At 41.7% G+C, this 24,816-nt stretch overlaps 1 protein-coding gene across 2 annotated transcripts in view; it reads right to left on the reverse strand.

Annotated features, from left to right (window-relative positions):
- LOC122809337 overlaps nucleotides 1-24,816 on the reverse strand; it is a 2,116,265-nt gene that overhangs the window by 408,900 nt on the left and 1,682,549 nt on the right. For both annotated transcript variants that reach the window (XM_044080743.1, XM_044080744.1), the window contains exon 16: nucleotides 8,405-8,476. In XM_044080743.1, the coding sequence (XP_043936678.1) occupies nucleotides 8,405-8,476 (72 nt within the window). The remainder of the gene's footprint in view (nucleotides 1-8,404; nucleotides 8,477-24,816) is intronic.

The raw sequence follows: 24,816 nt of genomic DNA on the forward strand, positions 1-24,816 counted from the left end.
TGTACCTACCATAAATGTAGATGTTCGAGTGCTCATACAGCTGCAGTCATTACAGATGGGTTATCCTGCTGTCAGGCGGGTCCTCAGTCGGCCGAATTCCAAAGTCCAGGTCCGGCGTCAGTTGTCGTCGCTTTTTCCCTGACGTCAGTGCGGCAGGGGTATAAGAGAGGCAGCCGACCCCATTTTCTTCAGTTTTTCTTGCCCCAGATGTCAGGTGCCCCCAGAAGGAAGGCAAAACATAAAATTATGCAAACATGCAATGATGATAAATCAAAAAACAGTAGTTGCAAGCAAATACACCATAAAAGAAACCCCCAAAAAGGTTATATGATAAGGTGTTTGTCATAAGGCCTGTCCTAAGAGGGGATGGAGGGAGGGTAACCTGGACTGCAGCTGTATGAGCACTCTAACATCTACATTTATGGTAGGTACAAAACTGTACTATGTTCATCGTGCATACAGCTGCAGTCATTACAGATTACCCATCCCAAATCTAATAGATCATCAAATAGAATCCCAAAGCTAAGTAAGGGTGGAAGGCACTAAGAGGAACTAGGAGGGGCTAGGATGCCCTGCAGGACTGCTGTGGCAAAGCCCGCTCTAGTTTTGAGTACAGTGGAAGGTGGTAGTGCTTGGAGAAAGTGTGCACTGAACTCCAAAGTAGCTGCTTCCAAAATGTCCTTGGTAGGGACCCCCCTGAGGAAAGCTGTAGAGGTAGCTGTAGCCCTGGTGGAGTGGGATCTGATGTATACAGGCACAGTTTTTCCATGAAATGAATAACAAAAGCGTATGCAGTGGGCTATCCATTTTGAAATTGTCTGTTTGGAAATAGCCTTTCCCTGAGCACCTGCAGCATAGGACACAAAGAGCTGCTCAGATTTCCTGAATGACTTTGTTCTGTCCAAGTAATAACGAAGTTGTCTGTGAATGTCCAAGGAATGTAGTAGTCTCTCCCCTTTATTCTGTGGATTTGGATAAAAGGTAGGTAAATGAATAGTCTGATTCAAAGCTACACTGGATACTACCTTTGGCATGAAGGTAGGGTTGGGTTCGTAAGGAAACTCTGTCCTGATGGAAAATGATGAATGGTTGCACAGCCATGAGGGCCTGTAGCTCCGAAACCCTGCGTGCTGAGGTAACAGCCAGAAGAAAGGCGGTTTTCCACGACAAGTATTGTAGCTCTGCTGAAGAAGCCGGCTCAAAGGGAGGCAGGGTCAGCTTTTCCAATACGTAGTTGAGGTCCCAAGCTGGGACTGGTGGTTTCCGTGGGGGTTTTATATTTTTTGCCCCTCTGAGGAACTGCCTTAGTAGAGGATGCGAGAATAAAGGAGGATCTGTATTGTATTGTGCAGAAATGGCTGAAGCATGGATCTTGATGGAGGAGAAGGAAAGACCACTGTTTAACATCTCAGCTAGGTATTGTAAAATTTGAGGTATATTTATTACCCAAGGATTCTGGCCCTTTTCTTGATTCCAGGAACAAAATCGTTTCCATTTGGCGGAGTAGGCTTTTCTAGTAGAGGGTCTTCTGGCCTCCAAGATGACATCCTGCACCTCCCTGGAGAGGAGAGCCTGTTGGGAAATTAAGGTATTCTCCATGCAGCTAGATTCAGGGTTTTGAGCTGGCTGTGAAGGGTTCTGTAGTTGTGCTGGGACAACAGAAGAGGAACTAGAGGTAGGGTCCATGGTGGTGAGTGTGTCAGGCTCTTTAGGAGAGAATACCAGTGCTGTCGTGGCAAGTCTGGAGCAATGAGAATCATTTTTGGACTCTCTGCTCTGGCTTTTAATAGAACTTTGGTCAGCAGAGGAAGAGGCGGGAAGGCATAGACTGTCAATGTTGTCCAATTGAAAGAGAGTGCGTCCACTTTCCAGGCCTGTGGATGATAGGTCCTTGAACATAATTTTTCCAACTGGTAATTTTTGTGGGTAGCAAATAGATCTATGTCTGGCTGTCCCCATGCCCGAGTTATCTTTGAGAAGACTTGAGGATGCAACTTCCATTCGTGTGGGTCTGTCATATTTCTGCTTAAGTTGCCTGCCAGTGTGTTTTCCTTCCCTGGCAGGAATTGTGCCTGTAGTTGAATTTGTAATTCCAGTGCTGTGTTCCACAGGGTCATGGCTTGCCTGCACAGGGGGTATGAATGAGTTCCCCCCTGTTTGTTTATGTATCACATGACTGTGGTATTGTCTGTCCTTATCAATAGCTGGCCTGGATGGAGTAGGTCTTTGAAGGTCATAAGAGCATTTTGAACGGCTAGCATCTCCTTTTGGTTGATGTGTAGGTGCTTCTCTTTTTGGGACCATTTTCCCTGAATGCAGTGATCTGCCATGTGTGCTCCCCAGGCATAGTCTGAGGCGTCCGTTGTGATGATTTGAGTTGCTTGAGGTAAACAGAAAGGGAGACCTGTGTTTCTTTGGCATGCTTGAGCCCACCACAAAAATTCCTTTTGAAGGCATGGAATGAGTGGTATAATTGTTTCCAAGCTGTGGCTGTGTTGAGACCATAAGTTTTTTAGGTACCATTGTAGTTTCCTCATATGCAGCTTTGCACATGGTATTAGTAGGATGCAAGATGTCATAAATCCCAGAGCCTGCAGGACTTTCCTTGCAGTTAGTCTGGTGAAAGTTGCCATTTTGCTGAAGTATTGAGACAGTTGCCCTTGTTTGTCTGGCGTGAGGTAGGCCATCTGGGTGGTTGTATTTAAGCTTGCACCCAGGAAAATTATCTGTTGAGAAGGTATTATATTTGATTTCTTTTTGTTCACTGTGTATCCCAGGTAGTTTAACAGTTTTATTACAGACGCCAGATGCTGCAATAGAATGTCCTTGCTGTCCGCTTTGATCAGGCAGTCGTCCAGATATGGGTAGATTTCTATTCCTTGTTGTCTGCAGAAGGCAATTAATGATGCCAGGCATTTCGTAAACACTCTGGGCGCAGTAGATAAGCCAAAGGGCAATGCAGAGAATTGGTAATGGGTTGAACCTGCAAGAAATCTGAGGTATCTTCTGCAATCTTGTCTGATAGGGACATGCAGGTATGCCTCCTTGAGGTCCAGCGTTACCAGCCAAGACTCCTTGCCCAGCATGGGAAGAAGCTGCTGTAATGTGAGCATCTTGAATTTTGGCACCTGTAGATATGTGTTTAGGATGGATAGGTCTAAGATGGGTCTCCAATCTTTGTCCCTCCTTGGTACCAGAAATAGTCTGGAATAAAAACCTTGACCTTGTTCTTTTGCAGGTACCTCTTGAATTGCTTTCATATCCATGAGAGCGGAAATTTGTCTTTGTGCCTCTGCCCATTGATTTTGTGGCAGGTTTGGCAAGCCTCTCATTTTTGGAAGGGTGTGAAAGTGGAACCTGTAGCCTCTGTCTATAATGTCCAGAATCCATTTGTCTTTTGTAACAATGTGCCAGTTTTTTTAAAATAATGCCAGTTTTCCGCCCAAAGGTGCTGCCATTATAGCTTTGTTTGTCAGGCATAGGGGGAAGTCATTGTGTCTGTTTTCTAAATGACTGTGATCCATCTTCCCCACCTCTTGGGGTTGGTGCTTGCCACTGTCTAGCTCTGTAAGATCCTTGAGGTTGTCCTCTACCCCTTGGGCGTCTGTATCTGCCCCTTTGAGGTCTGTCCGTGGCTGGAAAGGACCAATTTTTTGAAGGCCAGTTTCTGCTGAAGCATGGAGGTTGCACCTGCAAGAAATCCTTTACTGTTTGCATAGATTTCGCTTTTTCCTCCATTTTCTTTAGTACCTCCTCAGCTTTAACACCAAACAATACATCTTTTTGAAGTGGTGCATCTAATAACTTTGCTTTGACATGATCTGGTAAGGTTTGCTCTTTGAGCCAAGCATGCCTACGTATGACAGACCAGGTGACAGCAGCTCTACATGAGGCCTCTAAAGCATCAAAACCACACTGCAAGATATGTTTACCCACTTGCTCTGCTCCATGCAACAAATCCTGCAACTCTTTCAAATCTGGTTGTTCTGTCTGTGTCATTTTGCTTTTCAGCTGAGATAACAAAAACTGTCGGTACTTTAACATATGAAATTGACAGTTTAATGCCCTCATGGTTAAAGTGGCAGATGTATACACCTTTTTCCCCCACCTTTCTAATGTTCTGGAATCTCTCTCTGAAGGTAAAGGGTTTTTAGCAGTAGAGGCCTTTATTCCCTTGGGACCCTGTGAAATTGTTTCTGGGTCAGCAGTATGGCTTTTATAAAGAAACTGGTGAGAATCAGGAACCCGGTAATACCTGTCTGGTTTAACAGGGGCTGGAGGTAAAGAATCTGGATTAAGACTGGCTTCTGCGTACACATCATCCAGAATATCTAAAACAGTAGGGATAGCCAGGGGCCTATGCTGGGGGAGCAGTAAAAATTCCCTGAGCCTTTTCTTGGAATCTGAGTAATCCTGGCCTTCCCAGTGGAAGTGCTCCCTTAATGTATGCAGGGTTTCCCCAAAAGAGTAGTCCTCGGGGGGGGGGGGGCGAGGGAATAGACTCCTCAGCATCAGAGTCTTCAAAAGGGGAATAGGCATAATCCTGGTCCTCAGAATGGTCTGAGGTAATAGAAGCCTGGTCCGAGGAAGGGGAGTCTTCCTCCAGTCTGGGTCTTTTGTCAGAGGGGGGTTGAGAACCCCTGATGAGTTAATCAAATCCTCAGCCATTTTAAGCATCTGTTTTTTAGGCATGGGGCCTTGAGAGGAGGCCTGAGGACCCTGTTTTTTAGTTTTCATGTCAGCTTTAGATTTAGTGAGGGATTTAATAGAGAAGGTGGTAGGCCTGAAGACGCCTTCAGAAATGGTAGGCCTCACTAAATTTTCAGTTTCCCCGCCAAGAGTGGCATCGGTATCTGCAGTGAGAATGGAGACAGAGGAGCCTGCGACCTCGGATACTGAAGTCACCGGTAAAATAGTTTCATCGGTAGTCAGGGGCTGCGTAGGCGCCTCACTGCGAACTGGAGAGCCGGTAGTCGGCCTAAGTGTGGTCTCAGTACTCGGTGCAGACCTCGGATGTCGGTCCTTGTCTTTGCGTCTTTTGCTTAAAACTGGCGTCGGTGTATCCGACGACATGATATAATTAAATTTTTTGCCAAAATAATGAAGGGCGAACTCCGCCCGGCGCTTAATAGTGCGCTTGTTGAACCTAGCACAAAAACGGCAGGCCGAGATGTCGTGGTCTGGCCCTAAGCAAGGTATACAAAAAGAGTGAAAATCCTTATGCGGTATTTGCTTCCCACAAGAAATGCAATTATTAACTTTGTCTGACATCGGTCTGAGGCAAGAAAAGTTTCCCCAACGAGGTACTTAGCTTTAAAGAAGACTTTGGCTGATATACTTTCGTAAATCTCAGGAGCTGGCCGACCGGCACTTGCGAACTGCTTCTGCTTCGGGCACCACGCGGCAAGAAAGACTGAAGAAAATGGCGTTGGCTGCCTCTTTTATACCCCTGCCGCACTGAAGTCAGGGAAGAAGCGACGACAACCGACACCGGACCTGGACTTTGGAATTCGGCCGACCGAGGACCCGCCTGACGGCAGGATAACCCATCTGTAATGACTGCAGCTGTATGCACAATGAACATCCTGTAAGAAATCCTTAACTGTCTGCATTGATTTTGCTTTATCCTCCATTTTCTTTAACACCTTTTCTGCCTTAACACCAAACAAAGTATCATGCTGTAATGGAGCATCCAATAATTTTGCTTTAATTTGATCAGGTAAACTCTGTTCTTTTAACAAAGCATGTCTTCGAATGACAGAGCCTGTAACTGCAGCTCTGCAAGAAGCCTCTAATGAATCAAAACCACATTGCAGAGTATGCTTTCCCACTTGTTCAGCTGCATGCAATAAATCCTGCATTTCCTTATTGTCAGGACATTCTGAGCTTGTAAGCATTTTCTGTTTTAGCAAAGATATTAGGTATTGTTGATATTTAAGCATGTGAAACTGGCAGTTTAAAGCCCTTACAGCTAAAGTAGCAGAAGTGTAAACTTTTTTCCCCCCATCTATCCAGTGCTCTAGAATCCCTATCAGAGGGAACAGGGTTTTTTGCAGTGGAAGCCTTGACCCCTTTGGGACCTTGAGAAATTGTTTCTGGGTCAGCAGCAGGGTTTTTATAAAGAAATTTATGAGAGTCTGGGACCCTGTAGTACCTATCTGGCTTGACTGGTGCAGGGGGTAAAGAATCAGGAGACAAACTGGATTCAGAAAAAAACAATCAACAATATCTAGTACAAGGGGAATAGCAAGGGGCCTGTGCTGAGGCAGTAAAAGAAAGTCTCTGAGCCTTTTCTTGGATTCTGAATAATCCTGACTCTCCCAATGGAAATGCTCCCTCATGGTGTGCAGGGTTTCCCCAAAAGAGTAATCCTCATGAGAAGCTGAAGGGATAGATTTTTCAGCATCAGAGTCCTCATAGGGAGAAAGAGAATATCCTTGTTCTGAAGAGGAATCAGATGAAATAGAAACCTGGTCAGAGGAGTCATAGTCAGTGTCTTGCCTAGGCCTTTTATCAGGAGGGGGATGGGAGCCCCTGATCAGAGTAATTAGGTTCTCGGCCATTTTAAGCATCTGTTTCTTTGGCATGGATGACTGTCCAGGAGAATGCTGTACTTGTTTCCTTGTCTTTAATGGTGTTTTAGACTTTGCCTTGGCTGCTGAAGTAGACTTGATAGTAAGCTGTGAAGGTCTAAAAACACCCTCAGAAGCCGATGCCTGCTCAGCGGCTCCGGACCCATCTGAGGGAATAGTCTCTGTAGGCCCAATACCTTGAGTTTCCAGAGGCCTAGTTGTCCCCACGTGGGAGTCGGACTGTGGCGCTCATGGTAGCGGGTGTCAAGAGGCTTCGTTGGTTTTGGACCTCGTATGCCTGTCCTTTTCTTTGTCTTTGCGTTTTTTATGAATTCCGGTTGGTTGTTCTGACGGCATTATGTAGTTAAACCTTCAGCCAAAGTAATGTAAAGCAAAATCAAACAGATGCTTAATAGTGCATTGGTTGAATCTAGCACAAAACCGACAACTAGCAATGTCGTGGTCAGGGCCTAGGCAAGGAATACAGTAAGAGTGAAAATCCTTATGAGGTATTTGCTTCCCACAAGAAATACAATTGTTAACTTTTACTGACATCGGTCTGGAGCAAGAAAAAGTTTCCCCAATGGGGTACTTAGCTTTATTGAAGACTTCGGTTCTGAAATTTGATTTCGAAAATCTCAGGAGTCGGCCAACCAGCACTTGCAAACTGCTTTTGCTTCAGGCACCGCACGGCAAGAAAGACTGAAGAAAATGGCGCCGGCTGCATCTTATATACCCCTGGCGCACTGACGTCAGGGAAGAGGCGACAGCAACTGACGGTGGACCAGGACTTTGGAATTCAGGCCGACTGCGGGTAGCCTGCCAGCAGGATAACCCAAGTGTAATCACTGCAACAGTGAAACACGATCAACAACAAAATATGTGCTACAAAATAATCAAATAGAAAACAGCAGGTAGCCCATTGAGGAGTTAAAAACGGAATACCCTTTATTAAAACACACAAACAAGCGATCCTAGCGCAACATAATGAAAAGCATCAAAAACATTCCTTATATATAATCAAGTTGTTTGGAGCAAGGGAGTAGTTACAGAGGGTGGTTCTGTTTAGAGGAATAAAAGCATTAAAAATCATTCCTTAAGCCAAGTCCCCCTTCGCCCTTAACACCGTAGTTTAATGAGAGACTGTGGTAACAAACTGAATCTAAAAAGCTAGAGACAAATCACAATCTAAGACCAGTTTATTAATACTTTGTATAGGCTCACCAATTAATCAAAACTTTATTAAGAAACAAACTAAAAAATGATAGGACTAATAAAAGATGTATATTTTACAGTTCGATTTTTATAAGTGAACTAAGTGCATAACAATTTACCAAGTAAACATTACACCCTCTATACTGCAAAGCTGCTTCTGCCCTTTTTTTTTGAGATGCAACTGAAAACAACGATGTAGTAGTTTCTTAGCACCAAAGCCAAAACAAAAAAGCAAGGCCTGGTTCTGTTTACTGGATAACACTGCTCATGTGTGTTCAACTAGGGAAACACCACATTATTATATACTGACAGTCAAATTTAAATCAATGACCAGTTTTAACAATGAAACAATATTAATGCTAGAAAGACAGCATAATAGGTTAAAAGAAGAAACATTCAGTGTGCAAGATGACATTTCAATTAGTCACTCTGTTACTTGCTACTGTTGCCTTTGGAGTGGAAACTATCAATTAAAAGCTGATCAAATGCTCCTGACCTAATACAGTTTTCTCAAGAAGGCAGGTTCCTACACAGCTGTCACATTTTTCATATCTATTATGTAATGCAACATGAAAACATGCAATGAAGCAGGCATGCTGACTATGACTAATACATACCAAAAAACAAAAGAGGCCTGCTCTGCTTTTAAGCAGCTTTAAAACTGTTGCCTCCCTCCGTGCATTTTCATCCTGTAAAACAAAGACAACAGTAGATCATTAGCCAAGAAAAAGGAGTGTGCGCATCAATTTGTACACAATGAAAACAGAAACTGCATAACTTAGTATCAAGGTCACATGTACTTCCAACTAGTCACACATTGTGGGGAAGTAGGCACAACAACTTTAGAGATATGGCAGAGCTTTAGCTACATACATCACAGAATGATGACAAGATTAACGCAGCCTGCTGTCTGCAACAGCACCGCTCACTCCTTGGCAGACATTCTTCCAAAGAGGTGGAAACAGTGGTGAGGAAATCATACTAAACATGCACTATCCATAAAAGGACTAAAGCAGGCACAGAATGGACAAGTCGGCTTCATCAGGGATTTTCTCAATGGAATCGTGTAACAAAAGGAAGAATGATTCTTCAGAAACAGGGGAAAAAAAGAGAACTGACCTATGTGAAGCCCACTGTGTTCTTAGTTTTAAAAGACTTCATTGGTCTTTGAACATTTTTACCTTTTTTTGTTAAGTATGTTGATTATGGACAGCAGGCAAAGATTAATAAGCAATATCAACAAGTTTACCTACCAAAAGAATTCTGGCCTTAAAATCACAGACATTGCGAGAGCTCCAAATGGTTTAAAAGGTTAACATGATACAGACCTCACAAATACTCTACAGAAGTCAACATTTCACAGGGTATTTTATGCTAAAAGGTTTCCAGACCACAGGTATTATAAAAAAAAGAAGTTGAGAAAAGAATTAGCAATCAAGCAAAACTGAAGCATCCCAACACATAATAAAATAGCAAGCTCATCTCCTTTTAGCCAAATACCAGATACAGACATGAAGGAGCTATTTCAATTAAGGAGTTAAATGCACATAATTTGATCAATTAAAACAATCGCAATACTCTGAAAATAACATTTTTTTTTCTAGAATATCAGCTAAGAAAAATAGCTAGCTTACCAATTAAAGTTCAGGGAAAATGCTCCCTAAGTATAACAACTCCAGATCTTTAGCCAATACCTAAACAAGTTCATTTATTTACAGAAATTCTCAGCGAAAGAAAAGGACATCACAGACAGCTCTCATGTCTACTGACAGATGATCGAAGGTGAGCTAACACTATTGGTTGATATGTTTTCTCCGCTGACAGGACTAACATCCTTTGAATTATTCTCTAAAAATATGGCTAAGGATAGTGGAGGAGTACAAGGCCTTGCAAGACATTACAGTCGGAGTGTTCAGTTTTTAATGTTCAATAAATGTAGGTGATCTGCAGAACACTGCAGCATTTCAAGTATTCTGAACTGAAATTCCCATAAAATTACCACAAAACAGAAATACTACTGGAAGAATGCATCTTGAATAACTAAATACAAATGTGTCATGAATACAGCAGATGTCTGAATATGCACATCACTGCTATATTATAATTCCTAACAGCCTGAAAACTAGTCACAACCAGCCTTAATGCCAGACTTACAGGGTTTCAGGCTTCCCTATTGTAAGGGAAAAGTAAGATGAGTAAAACAAGCAGGACAGCCATCATATTTAGTCTGTTTGTAGGAAAAACACCAAGTCACTTAAGTATGTTCCCTCTGGTTTGCAGATATCAAAATGCTGGCAGAGATCCAAAAGATAAATCTTCTACTCAAACATCAGGGCTGAAAAAGGGCAGGGAAAGAAAGTAGGAGTCCCAAATATGGAAACTCCATAGAATACCATAAGAGCAGGCCTGAAGGCATGAGTCTACACTGCAGCAATGACCCCTATATTTGAACATCTACTGCTATAGTGAGTGTGATGTTCCTGCTCTGGGCCAGTAATCAAGGAGACTCAATACTCATCACTGCCACCGGTGAGAGACGTTCACTTGGAACAAAGAAAGATACACACAGTACTTTCAGATAAAGCTCTCTGCACCAAGCACAATTTCCCTTAGCACACAGAGAACACACTCCTGTCCTGGATTTCCTTCTCTCAGCAGGCCCCGACTAAGACTCCACACTGAACACAGCAGTCAAGTTGAGTCCTCAGCTAAATGCTCCAAGCAAAGTCCTCCATCAAACACTCTGTGAGACCAGTGTTCTGTGTTCCTGCTCCAAGTAGTCGACACAAACACACCCTTAGAGATTTGATTTTTTCACACACGTGCACTCGCCCACACACACACACACGCACACACACACACACACACACACACCCTACCCAGGAAAGGCTATCACAGATTTACCAGCTATGCCCCCTATGCCCAGACTATAAGGTAGATACTGCCACCAGAACACTCCAAAGCCAGTTACTCAAAAGGCTCTTACAAGGGTACCCAATTATACTGAGTAAAATTAATACTAATACAAATGGTAGTGTTTGACCAATGCAGCAAGGCTTTCAGGAGCGGCCACAGTGTCAACTAAATACAAGTACTCTCAAAGGTTAAAATATTCTCTAAAAGACCAGCAACAATGAAAAGTTTAAATTTAATAATAAAAGAACATGAAATACTAAACACCTATTTACAATAAACACCACACTTTCAATCACAGGAAATATTAAAAATAACACAGATAGAAAGATTCACACAGATACAGAAAAAAAGAAGTTATGTATTTACCACAATGTTCCATGTGTATTGTCCATCTCGTCCCTTATTCTCACTGATGAGTTGGATCCGATCCATCGGATCTGTCTCAGCAGTTCTAACAGCTCAAAGTCTTCAGCAAAGCTTGTAGGCATCCCTCGTTACCCATAATGCACTCCTCTAGCTTCCTCAGATCTTGTTTATCCGAAGTACTGTTACACAAGTAAGGCAGGAATCTTATGTATATACATAAAAAGTACAGTTGTGTACACTTGCCATAAATGTAGATGTTTGAGTGTATTGACTGTTGCAGTCATCACATTTGGGTTATCCTGTCAGGGGTAGCCCTCAGTCGGCCCAAATACCAGCGGCTTAGTATTTCTGGGTTGGCTGCTGTCGCTCCAGGACTGACGTCAAGTAGTCAGTGGTATAAAATCAGACAGATGTCATTACATCAGTTTTTCTTGCCCTGTCAGTAGACCCCAAATAGGGAACTAGGTTATGGTGGAAGCACACCACCAGTAGAAAGTAAATACCAAATATTCCCTGTGAAGAGAAAGAGAGAGAGAGAGAGAGAGAGAGAGGAAGAGAGAGACAAGGGGGATGGAGGGAGGGAAACCAGGACTGCAACAGTGAATACACTCGAACATCTACAATTACGGTAAGTGTACACAACTGTACTACGTTCTTCATGTTTCACTGCTGCAGTCATCACATTTGGGTTGAATCCCAAAGCTGAAGAAAAGGGTGGAGGCAGTCAAGAAGACTGGAGGCTGGCTAGGATGCCCTGCAAGACTGCAGTGGCAAAACCTGCCCTGGATTTGGAAAAGATAGGCAGGTGGTAATGCTTGGTGAAGGTATGAACAGATGTCTATGTTGCAGCCTCCAGGATGTCCCTGGTGGGGATCCCTCTGAGAAAAGCTGCAGAGGTGGAGGCTGCCCTGGTGGAATGTGTCCTGACCCCCCCCCGTGGGGACAGTTTCCCATGTTGTTTGTAGCAGAAATGGATGCAGTCTGCTATCCATTTGGAGGTTGTTTGGATATGGCCTTGCACAGTGCCCCTGCCGCGAAGCTGAAAAACAACTAATCAGGCTTTCTAAAAGATTTAGTCCTGTCCAGATAGAATCTGAGCTGTCTGTGCACATCTAGAGAGTGCAGAACCCTTTCTCCTTATTTTGTGGGTTAGGGAAAAAGGTGGGCAAAAGAATGGATTGGTTGAGAGCCACACTGGACACCACTTTAGGCATGAAGGATAGGTTAGTCCTGATGGAAACCCTGTCAGCATGGAAAATGATGAAGGGCTCTACAGACCAGAGTGCTTGTAGCTCTGATGATCTTCTAGCTGAAGTGATGGCCAGAAGCAAGGCTGTCTTCCAAGAGAGGAATTTTAACTCTGCTGAAGCTGCAGGTTCAAAGGGGGGGGGGGCACTGAGCTTTTCCAACACAAAGTTAAGGTCCCAAGCTGGGGTAGGAGCTCTTCTGGGTGGCCTTAAGTTATTAGCCCCACTTAGGAACTGTTTGATGAGAGGGTGTGAGAAGAAAGGTGGCTCTGTGCGGTAATGAGCAGGGATGGCAGAGGCATGAATTTTAATGGAAGAGAAGGATAGACCCCCGTGTAGTAGGTCTGCTAGGTAATCCAGGATGAAAGATAGGGAGGACTGTGCCATTCCAGCTCCCTTAGCCTGGATCCAGGTGCAAAACCTTTTCCACTTGTCAGCATAGGATTTTCTAGTGCTGGGGTGTCTGGCCTCAAGTATAACATCTAGGACTTGTTTGCTTAGACTGGCAGCTTGAGGGGAGGTCAGGGAATACACCAGGCTGCCAGGTTGAGGGTCTGTAATTGAGGATGCATGAATTCGCCATCCATCTGGATCAGGAGTGTTGGGATCTGAAGCAGGTGGCAGGGGTGACAGGCTGCGCAACAGTGGGTACCAGTGCTGGCATGGCCAGTCTAGGGCAATCAAGATTGCCCTCAGTTTTTTCTCCCTTATTTTGAGCAGTACCCTTGAAATGAGTGGTAGAGGGGGAAATGCGTAGACCAAGAGGTTCACCCCCACTGGAAGGATAGAGCATCCACTTTCCAGGCCTTGCTGTGAGGTTCCCTGGTGCAGACTTTGCCTCCCACTCCAATCATCAGCTCAGCAAAGAGGTCCACCTTCTGGGTGCCCCATTTCTAGGCTACAAGGGTGAAGGTTCTGTGGTCTAGCTGCCACTCATGTGGGTCTAGTAGGTTTCTGCTCAAGTTGTCTGCCAGAGAGATGAGGGAGCCTGGCAGGAATTGTGCTAGCAGGTGTAGTTGCATGGCTGAGGCCATGTGCTAAAGGGTCATGGCGAGCCTGCAGTCAGGATAAGAGCGAGTCCCTCCCTGCTTGTTGATATATCACATCACTGTGGTGTTGTCAGTTTTGATCAGCAGAGGCCCCAGGGAGAGTAGGGGTCTGAAAGCTGTCAGGGCGTGCTGAATAGCTAGCACCTCTTTTTGGTTTATGTGCAGATGCATTTGACTTGGGCTCTAATGCCCTGAATGCACCAGCTGTCCAGATGCACGCCCCAGGCAAAGTCTGATGCGGCTGTGGTGAGGGTCTGGCTGGTGTGTGGTTGTGAGAAGGGAAGTCCCTTGTTGTAGTCGCATGCTGCTGCCCACCAAAGAAAATCTTTCCTTAGACAAGCTATTATTGGTATGAGAGTTTCCAGGTCTTGAGAGTGTTGACACCAAAGGCTTTTTAGGTACCATTACAGTTTCCTCATATGCAGTCTGGCATATGGAATGAGAAGAATGCAGGAGCCCATGAACCCTACAGCTTGCAGGATTTTCCTTGCGGACAACTGGGTTCTGGTGGCTAGTTGAGAGAAGTAGCCCGTCAGGTAGGCTTGTTTTTCTGGAGTAAGGAATGCCATCTGGGATGCTATGTCCAGGCTTGCTCTCAGGAATACAATTTTTTCTGTGGGGACTAGTTTTGATTTCTTTTCGTTGACATTGTACGCCAGGAAGGTCAGTAGGTCCTTTACAAAAGTCAGGTGTTGTAGCAGTTTTCCCTGTCTGCCTGAATCAGGCAGTAATCTAAGTGTGGGTAATCTTGAATATTTCCTTTGTCTGCAAAAAGCAACGGCGGAAGCCAGACATTCTGTGAAAACTCTGGGAGCAGTGGATAAGCCAAAGGGAAGCACAGAGAACTGAAAGTGCATAGATCCTGTCCTGAAACCTTGGCATTTCCTGCATGATTCCCTGATTGGGATGAGTAGGTAGGCCTCTCTTAGGTCTAGACCGGCTAACCAAGCATCCTTGGAAAGCACTGGCAAAAGCTGCTGGAGAGTGAACATTTTGAATTTTGGTATTACCAGAAAGGTGTTTAGAATGGATAGATCGAGGATGGGGTGCCATGTGCCCTCTTTTCTGGGTACCAGGAAGAGTCTGGAGTAGAAACCTTGGCCTATCTGTTCTGCAGGAACATGCTGTATTAACCTCATGGAGAGCAGGGAAAAGACTTGCTTTTTCCGAGGAAGATCTGGGAACCCTGTTGGGGTTGGCAGTGTGTGGAATTAAAATGTGTATCCCTGGGACACCATGTTGAGGACCCATCGGTCGTTGGTAATGGTGGCACAGTTGCTTGCATGGAAGGAGAGTTTTCCTCCTAGGGGCACAAGCAGGTGGGCAGTGGTAGGGGGTTGAAGTGTAAAGTCATTGTGAGTTCTTACCATAAGGGGGTGGCTTTTCACTCCTTGTTTTTGAAGAGGAGGAACTCCACAGCTTAGATCTCTGCATTCCCCGGGGCTGTTGTCTGGGAGGTCTGCTTTCCCTGGGTCTGGGCTGAGCTGGCCTGGAGGGGGCAGGAAAGGATCAGTGCTTGGAGGGGCAATGTCTACTGAACCTCGGTAGCCTGACCTGCAAGAAGTCTGTCTGCATAGATTTAGCTTTTTCTTCCATGTTTTTTTTAAAGACCTCTTCGGCTTTGGTGCCAAATAAGTTGTCTTTGTTCAAGGGTGCGTCCAATAATTTGGATTTGACATGGTCTGGCAAGGTCTGTTCCTTAACTCAAGCATGCCTTCTAAGGACAGAACCAGTGATTGCTGCCCTGCAAGATGCTTGTAGGGCATCAAAACCACATTGTAAGGTGTGCTTAGTTACTTGACTTGCAGAAAGCATTCTCTTGCAATTCTTTATCTTCTGCAGAAGCAGGAAAAGGTATTTTTGTTTGAGGAGTTCCATGGTATGTTGCTGATATTTCAGCATGTGGAACTGAGAATGTAATGCTTTAATAGCAAGAGCAGCAGAGGTGTATGCATTTTTACCCCATCTGTCTAATACTTGGGAATCCCTATCTGAGGGGGTGGGATTCTTAGCTGAAGTTGCTTTGATTACTTTAGGTCCTTGAGAAATGACCTCGGGGTCAGCAGTATAATTTTTGAAAATAAATTTGAGAGAGTCAGGGACTCTGTATTACCTGTCAGATTTCCTGATAGCAGGAGGAAGGGTGTCAGGAGTCAGACTTGATTCCATAAAAACATAATCCACAACATCCAGGACAGGAGGAATGGCCAAAGGTCTGTGCTATGGTAAGATGTAAGAATTCCCAGATTCTCTTTTTTGACTGAGGGTAGTCCTGACATTCCCACTGGAAATGCTCCCTTAAAGTATGTTGGGTTTCCCCAAATGAAAAATCCTTGGGTGGAGAGGCAGAAGGAATGGATTCCTCTGCATCAGAATCCTCATAAGCAGAGAGGAGTTGCATATCTTCATATTCAGATGCATCAGAGTTATCGGACTCCTGTTCAGATAAAACTACCGGGGACAAGTGTCTTTTTTTGGAAGGGGTAGCCTGGCTCCCCTAATATGCATTCCGCTATTTTCAGCATTTGAGACTGAGGCAAGGAAGCAGGTGCCTGAGCTTGGGTTGTCTGTTTTGTGTGTGTGGTTCATACCTTGGGCCTTAGAAACTCTGCAGTTTTAGAAAGAACTGAAGACGCGAAAGAAGTAGATCTGTGTCGAGTATCGGTAGTGTGAAATACTTCCACGGAAGCCGGTGCCTGCTCAGCAGCTCCGGACCCATCCAAGGTAGAGACATTCGCAGGATCCATAGTCTAAGAGTCATCTCGCAGCATACCGGACTCTGAAAGAGTCTCGGGTAGCAGCCTGCGAATCCACAGAAGCAGGCTTCAGGGGCTGTGAAAGTGCCTCACTGAGGACCGGAGAACTGACGACTAGCTTAAAGGAAGCATGGTCAGCAGTTCTGGACCTGTGCGTTCTGTCTTTGTCTTTATCCTTATGTTTTTTTTGGAAGATCGGTAGTTGGATGGCTTACCAAAATCATATCAGAATTAGAGGACTGACCGCGAAAATATCTAGCTACAATAAGGGCCCAACGATGTAGAGTTCTGGCGTTGAACAAAGCACAAAAGCGACAGCAGGGGACATCGTGGTCTGGGCCTAAACAGGTGACACAGTAAGAATGGAAGTCTTGGTGTGGTATTTGCTTTCCACAGGCGAGACCACTGTTAACTTTTTCTGACATCGGTTAGTGCAAGAAAAAAGGATCCCCAATGGGGTACTTAGCTTCTGAAGACTTCAACTTCAATTCAGAAACAAAAACTCAGATAGCGGCCGACCGGCACTTGTGCGAACTGCTTCTGCTTTGGGCTCCTTGGCAAGAAGGACTGATGTAATGGCGTCTGCTGCATGATTTTATACCACTGACGACCGGACGTCAGTCCTGGAGCGACAGCAACCAACACAGAAATACTAAACCGCTGGTATTCGGGCCGACTGAGGGCTACCCCTGGCAGGATAACCCAAATGTGATGACTGCAACAGTGAAACACGAAGAACATCTAACTGTACATATTAAACATACACCAAAGAATAAGTTTGGAGGGTATACGTATCTGCAGTAACTAACTATGCCACTCTGCCTCCCAGGAGTATAAGGCTGGGGGGTATGGAGGGAGGGTTGTGAGAATAAAGGATGAGATGGACAACACACATGGAATATTATAAGTACATAACTTCTTTATGTGATGATGTCAATCTCGCCTTTATTCTTACTGATGGGACTACATCCCTAGAAACCTGAGTCTTGGATGGCTCATGGGAAAATACTCCTCAGAATCATAGAACCAAAAGAGGCTCTACTTTGAGGCCAAATCCACTTTGTAAACAGCAATAAAGGTATAAAGTTTTGTGAAAGTTGCTGCAGCACCGATGCTATCCAATGGTAATCTAGCTTGGAAAGCTGCAGATGGAGCTATCAACCTGGTGGAGTGCACTTTAACAGGGAAAGGAAGAGGTCAGTTTTTAGAGCTGTAGATGCAGGATATACAAAAACTGTGCAATCTAAATAAAGTAACTTTTGAAACTGGTTGACCTTTTCTAAACTCAAGAGTAGGATATAAAAAGAGTTGATCTGATTTCCTAAATTCTTTTTTTTTACTCAAATTTTTATTACATTTTTTTCCCATATCTTAAATAGATTGAACCATAAATAGTGAAACATAAAACAATATAACAATCAGCTAGTCAACTATTTATAAAAAACTATATAGAATTGCCTACGTATACAATCTATAACTTCACGTTTCCATATACAATATGCAATTTGTATTAAGATGCTGTGCTGACTAATCAGATAAATTTTTGTCCAATATTTGGTCAACCTTCTGCCAATAAATGATGTATGATGTTGTCTAATCAGTTCTTTTCTTTATGGTTGCTACTTCCATTCAAGACACGAAGACTGTGATTTTATTGAAATCTTGTAAAGTTGGTGGTGCTTTATTCTTCCAGTAAGTTATGGCTTTCCGTGCAATGGCAAGCAATGTCCACAGTAAAGGATATTTCACTTTTGGGACACATTGTCGTATGGGTACATTAAACAAAACTAATGACTTGGTTAAATCATTAAAAATTGTTTGAAATAAATAATTGCAAACCAATATTTATTCAGTGAATGACAATCAAAAAACATGTGTTCCCAAATCTGCTTTTGTATGTGTTTTACATCTCCAACAATCAATGTTTCTTATATATTTATTCTAATCTATGAGGGGTTAGAAAGGCTCTATGTAGGTATTTCCATGCCTACAGTCTACAATGAACTGACTTGGTGATAAAAATTCTCAGGATCCTTTTGATTAACCTGATTATAATAATTCTAATAACTATTATTGGTATAGTTCTTTATTATTGGTATTGTTCTTTGTTTAAGTGTGTTATGAATTTTGGATAAATATCTTTGTCCTTTATAAGTATTATTTATTAAAAGTATCACCAAGATCTATGAATTTAGGAATATTATTTTTAAAAGTTGGCTTCATCGTTCCAGCTTGTTTGTGATGTACTGTCTTATTTGTTGTATTGGTGAGCACAATTTGTCATCTAATTCAAATTCCCTTTTGATTTGATTTAGTGAGAGTAAAGTACTGCCACTGAGTATTTCATACAGATATAAATCACTTTTTTTAAGCTCTTTAATTACATTTGGATCAAAGGTAGTTATACATGTTTGTGTACAAGCTATAGAATACAAAAAAAATGTCTTTATATTTGGTTTCATGTTTATATATTTTCTACACAGTATTAATGTTTCAGTAACAATTATATACTTTGGTTTTATACTTTTATTAAATATTACGTTATCTCATCACATTATAAAAGACTTTTGTTGGATTTATATTATATTGTTTATGGGCCAAGTTACTAATGATATCACATATAGTTGCTGTTGTATCTTTGGGCCTTTTCCCGGTTAGGGGTCACCACAGCGGAACTCCGGTCCGCTAATGATTGGCAGTAGATTTTTATGTACCGACTTGCCAGGCCTGACGTACAACCTTCAACGAAGGTACGCCCATTCACGCATGTCTACACGCAGAAGACGCTTTAGCTGAGAATCTAACAGGACAACGTCTTACTGTGAGGCGACAACGCTACCACAGCACCACCACCGCAGCACAATGAGGTTGGGAGAAGGATGGAATCAATCTGCCAGATATAGAGAATTATTCATTGGCATCTCTTACTAAAAAAAGTTACTTTATGGCTGAACTCAGCCTATATGGCCAAATGAAAATGAATTCAGGAATCTACTAAATGATATCACATATAGTAGATTCCTGAATTCATTTTCATTTGGCCGTATAGGCGGAGTTCTGCCATAGAATAACTTTTTTAGTAATAGATGCCAATGAATAAATCTCTATATCTGGCAGATTGATTCCATCCTTCTCCCAACCTTTTAAATGGTTAAGAGCGATTCTAGGCTTATTATACCAAAGGAAATTCAGCATCATTTTATTGTATTGCTGTACAATTTTCTTGGTAGGAGGAATGGAAAAAGATTGTATACATATTTAATTACATACAACCTATCTTCCATTGTATAAACCATCTTATTCCATTTCTGCATTAATCATTTTATTTGACTTAGTATATGAATATAGTTAAAATTTATTGCTTCTCTAGTATTGCTAGTTAGTAAGATTCCTACGTATTTAATTTTAACAGGCGCCAAGTACTTAAAGTCATTATTTAATTCCCTTTTATTTGAGTTAATTAATAAAATTTTGGTTTTGCTTTCATTAAATACAAGAGCAGAAATAGTCTGAAAGTTCATTGTTTGGAATAATTCAGTTAATGATTTATCTTCATCAGATACTGTCAAACAGGATGTCATCAAATAACTATTTTCATTTCTAAGTTATTCCCAGTTACTATGCCTTTAATATTTGCATTCATTTTAACATAGTTAGCAAAAGGCTCAATGGCTAATGCAATCAGTAAAGGTGAAAGTGAGCATCCTTGCTTAGTTCCTTTTCTAACAGTTACAGAAGTAGAGAGACATGACCCAAGCTTAACATAGGCCAGAGAATTTTCATACAGTGTTTTAAGAATGGGAATTGTTGTGAAAAAACATATTCTTCTAGTACTACCAGTAAATAATTCCAAATCTATTGAATCAAAGGCGCTATTGATGTCTGAACTCAGAGTCATGTCTCTCTTACTTAAATCAACAACCAAGGCAAGAATTCTTTTAATATCATCATAGATGTTTCTATCGTTTATGAAACTTGTCTGGTTGTGATTAATTAATGATGGTAATATATGTTTAATTCTCTTTATACTTATTGCCATAAACATTTTGTAATCTATATTTAACAATGAAATAGCCCTATAGGAAGAACATTCTGAGGCATTTTTTCAGATTTCATAATAGGTGAGATTAAACTATATTTCCAAGAAGGTGGAACTAATATTCGTTGTTTAACCTGGTTAAAAACCTTCAACAATAACGGTTTAGCTTCTTTGGGCAATAACTTATACATTTCTGGTGTTATGTTGTCATTTCCTGGTGCTTTATTGGGTTTGTTTTTTAATTTGATTCTGCAACTCGGACATTATCATCTGCTTGTCAATGTGTGTACTCTGTTGTTCCTGTATCTTGAGGTTTATATTAGTCTGAAGGAAGTTTCTAATTGTTTCTTTAGATTTCATCTCTATGTTGCTAGTATTAACATTTTGATAGTGCGACTGAAGTGTTTCTAGTATGCCATTTAAGTCTGAGACTTTCTTATTAATGCTGGGATCATATACTTCTTTTATTTGAATCATTTTAATAACTTTCTTAGTTCTACTTATTTCCCTTTGATTCTTCGGGTTCACTGAAAAAGAAATGTTTGATTTTTTTTTTCTAATTTTATCATTTGATGATCTAATATTTCAGTACATTATTTTTCATTGCTAAATCATTAGTTTATCAACTATGTCCTTTTAGTATATTAAGTTATTTAATATCTATTTCTTTTAGAAGTTCAGTTAATTGCTTGTCCCATTGCTTCCTTTTATTTTGTACCAAGTAAATGTTCTTCCATATATGTATGCTTTTAATGCATCCCATACAAAGATTTCTGAGAGTCTTCATTTATGTTTACTTAATTCAAGACATTGTTGCAATTCTTTTATATAACTTTTAGATTCTTTATATAGGATGGTATTCTAGTGATTGTCACCTTTTGTTTGTTATGAACTTCTACTTCAAAAATAACTGCACTGTGGTCTGTTAATGGACAAAAGATTACTTTAACATTGCTATGAAAGGTGGTTATTTCCTTTGATATATATATACTCCATCTATTCTTGAGTGTGCGTTACACCTACGTGAAAAAACGTGCAATGCAGAGAATCTTTGTCTGCATATGCATTAACATATTTAATAGTATATAGTTCAACAAATTCTGCTAGTGTTTTTGATGTTGCAGTTTTCCTTCTGGTATTTATAGAGTCAGTGTCTATCATTTAGTATAAAATTGAAATCCCCAGCTATTATCAAGTTCCCTTTGGAGTGCTGGATTACTTCTGTTGTTTAACTATACTTGCACTCAAGCCAGGTATCCAATAAAAGTAAACAGTTTACCATTTATTGACATAGTTGACGTACAAAGCATCCCAGATTTATCTTCATAGGTTCATACTAGGCTATCTGCCCTAGGGCATTTATAAGCCTAGGCAGAGTGTGTTTGGCTTTCGCCACCCATTTTAAATTAATTTTGCTATGCCCTTTTTCGAGGTTAGTATACTGTGCCTCTGCCTAACAGTGACACAGAAGTGATACCCGGGTTAAACCTATGATCTCCCATCCACTCATCAAGATTCCTCTTGAAGAGAGTCAATGAGGGACTCTGCCTAACCTGGACTGGGATTTTATTCCAGAGTGAAGGGAGCCCTCTGGGTTATGAATCTGTCCTACCAGCATGTCCTACTTATTTCAGTGCTGAGGTTCAAGTCTCTCGAGCGCGTGGCTCGATGGGATTTGAATTTTCTGAGGTGCAGTATGTCCATTAACTGGACATGGCTTTATACGTCAGGCACAGATCGCCTCTGAGCAGGCGGTATGCCACTGAGTAGAGCTGGAGTTTCTTTAACCGGGCAGCATATGGCATCTGTTTGAGCCCTTTGATCCTCTTGGTGAAGTACTTTTGGGGTCTTTCCAGTTGCTGCAGGTGTCTGGTAAGGTACATCCCAAAAGGGCCATTGTACTCAATTATGGGCCTGATGAGGGATTAGTAAAGAGGCACAATGACCTCCCCTGATCTAGATGCGAATCCCTTCATGATTAGGTGGGCTTGGTATGAGCTTATTATTTTTGGCATAATGACAGAATTTTTCCAAAAAACCATTACCCCTCTTTTTTTATGTGATAAACTTGTTAATATTATATAACCATTGAAGCTGAGTAAATTAAGGTCTTCAGTTAATAAATGTGTCTCTGCAGAAATATCAGTTATGGGTTTTTACTTTTAATATATCTATTGTCCAACACATTAACATTAATTGAGATCACCTTCATATTTAAATACTCCTATATGTAGATTTAATTGAACTTGTATTCCATAAGGCAGAACAATGTATAACAGTTCTCGTTTGTGTACAGCTGTGAATAAAATAAACTGTTTTAGTTTCCTTTTAGTTTGATTAATATACTTAGAAAAGTAAAAAAAAAACACAAGAAACACTGTAGCATCAAAACCTGAACCATGAACCCCTTTCTATGCATGGGGTTATTACAACCCCTACACTTAAGACAACAAAGCATCAAAGTGTCCCTCTCTCTATGCAGTCACTATACTCAGAACCTGACAAGTCATTATATTATCACCCTATAGGATAATTACAATAGTAAACATGATTATTAACCAGTCTGAAATATTCTAAATTCAGTCTACTAAGGTTGACAAGAATCAACAATCCAATAACATAACAAGAAATCATACAGGTTGATATGAATCATCTTTACCCAGAGAAATCATCTTAGAGTTATGCTTAAATACAGGCTACACTGCTGTACTTATGAATTTTATAATGCATGTTTTCTATAAGCAAATCTTTCAACACTCCTTGTGTTAAAACCTCTTTTCTAAGTGTAAGCAACACAAAAACAAGATGAAAATCCATATGTTAGCTTGTAGAAATAGAAGTCATGTACTTACCATAACGTTCCATGTGAGTTGTTTATCTCACCTTTATTCTCACTGATGGGTTCAGAGCCGATCCTCAGCTCTGACATGGCTGATAGCAAGCTCAAGGTTTGCCAGTAGCTCGAGACCAGCCCCTTATCCCACAATGCACTGCTGGAATTACCTCAGATCTTGTTTGCTGCGAATAATAATCTATACATGTTATAGACATATATTATATATATCTACAAAGAACAGTTCCCAAAGAGAAAGAAGAAATATTGAATAACCAGGATGGCACTAGCCTCCAAGTCAACAGTCAGCCAGGAGGGGGAAGGAGGGAGAGACGTGAGAATAAAGGTGAGATAAACCACTCACATGGAATGTTATGGTAAGTACATAACTTCTATATGTGAAGTTGTTAAATCTTGCCGTTTATTCTGACTGATGGGTGGCGTCCCTAGCACCTTCAACCCTGGGTGGCTCATGGAAGTGTGTTCTTCAATACCGTAGAACCAAAGGAAGACCTGTCCCTAGAAGCCTTATCTACTTTGTAATGTGTGACAAAGGTATGAGGCTTAGACCAAGTGGCTACAGCGCAAATATCAAGGGGCAATTTAGCTTGAAAAGCAGAAGAGGTAGAGACAGCTCTGGTAGAATGAGCTTTTGGTTTGTGCGTTAAAAGACATGTTCGTGTTTTCATAAACAAAGGATATACAATCGGATAACCATTTAGATAAGGTTGTTGTAGCCACTGGATTGTCTTTTCTTGCTTCTGAGAAAGATATAAAAAGTTGATCTGATTTCCTAATATCCTTAGTTCTGTCAAGATAAAATCTGAGCTGTCTGTGAACATCAAGTTTGTGCAGCATATATTCCAATTTGTTAGAGTGGTTGGGGAAGAACACTGGTAGTTCAATGACCTTATTGATATTTGATTCAAAACAGACTTTAGGTAAAAATGAGGGGTTTGTTCTGAGAGATACTCTATCAGTATGGAAGATCATGTAGGGAGGTCTGATGGATAATGCTTGAAGTTCTGAGACACTGCGGGCAGACGTAATGGCCACAAGAAAAATTGTTTTCCAAGATAAGAATTTTAAAGCACAAGAAAAAGCTGGTTCAAAGGGAGGAAGAATAAGTTGAGACAGCATAAAGTTTAAATTCCAGGGAGAAAAAGGAATTTTGATCGGAGGTCTCATATGAAGAAGGCCTTTAAGGAAGGTTTTGGATAATTTATGGCTCATAATATTTGAGCCATTAAGACCAAGGTGAAAATTTGAGATAGCAGCTAACTGAACTCGAACTGTAGCAGCTGCTGCCCCTTCCTTAAAAATTTTTGTCAAAAATTCCAAAATCGAAGATAGCGGAGCTCGAAAAGAGTCAATGTTCTGCGCGTTGGCCCAAATTGAGAACCTTTTCCATTTACTTCCATATAGTTTCCTGGTAGATGGCTTGTGAGAAGACAAGAGAATCCATCTTGTATCTTCTGAAATTGAATGAAGCCTGGCAATTAGGGGAAGTGGATTAGCCAAGCAGTCAGTTTCAGGGACTGCAGAGAAGGATGAAGGTACCCTGACGGGTGTGTCAGAAGGTCCGGAACTGGGTCCAGGATCCATGGATCCTCCAACAGATGATGGTGGAGAAATGGAAACCAAATCTGTTGAGGCCAGTAGGGGGCTATGAATATAACCTTCCTTCCCAGCGATTTTGCTTCCTGTAAAAATCTGGGTATTAATGGGAAGGGTGGAAATGCATAAAGGAGACCCGGGGGCCAATCGTGTAAAAGTGCATCTCTCGGGGGATGACCCGGAGGTGGTATCAGGGCAAAGCAGCT

This window comes from Protopterus annectens, chromosome 8.part0, assembly GCF_019279795.1.
Source record: "Protopterus annectens isolate FY-2018-M chromosome 8.part0, PAN1.0, whole genome shotgun sequence".
Lineage (NCBI taxonomy): Eukaryota > Metazoa > Chordata > Ceratodontiformes > Protopteridae > Protopterus > Protopterus annectens.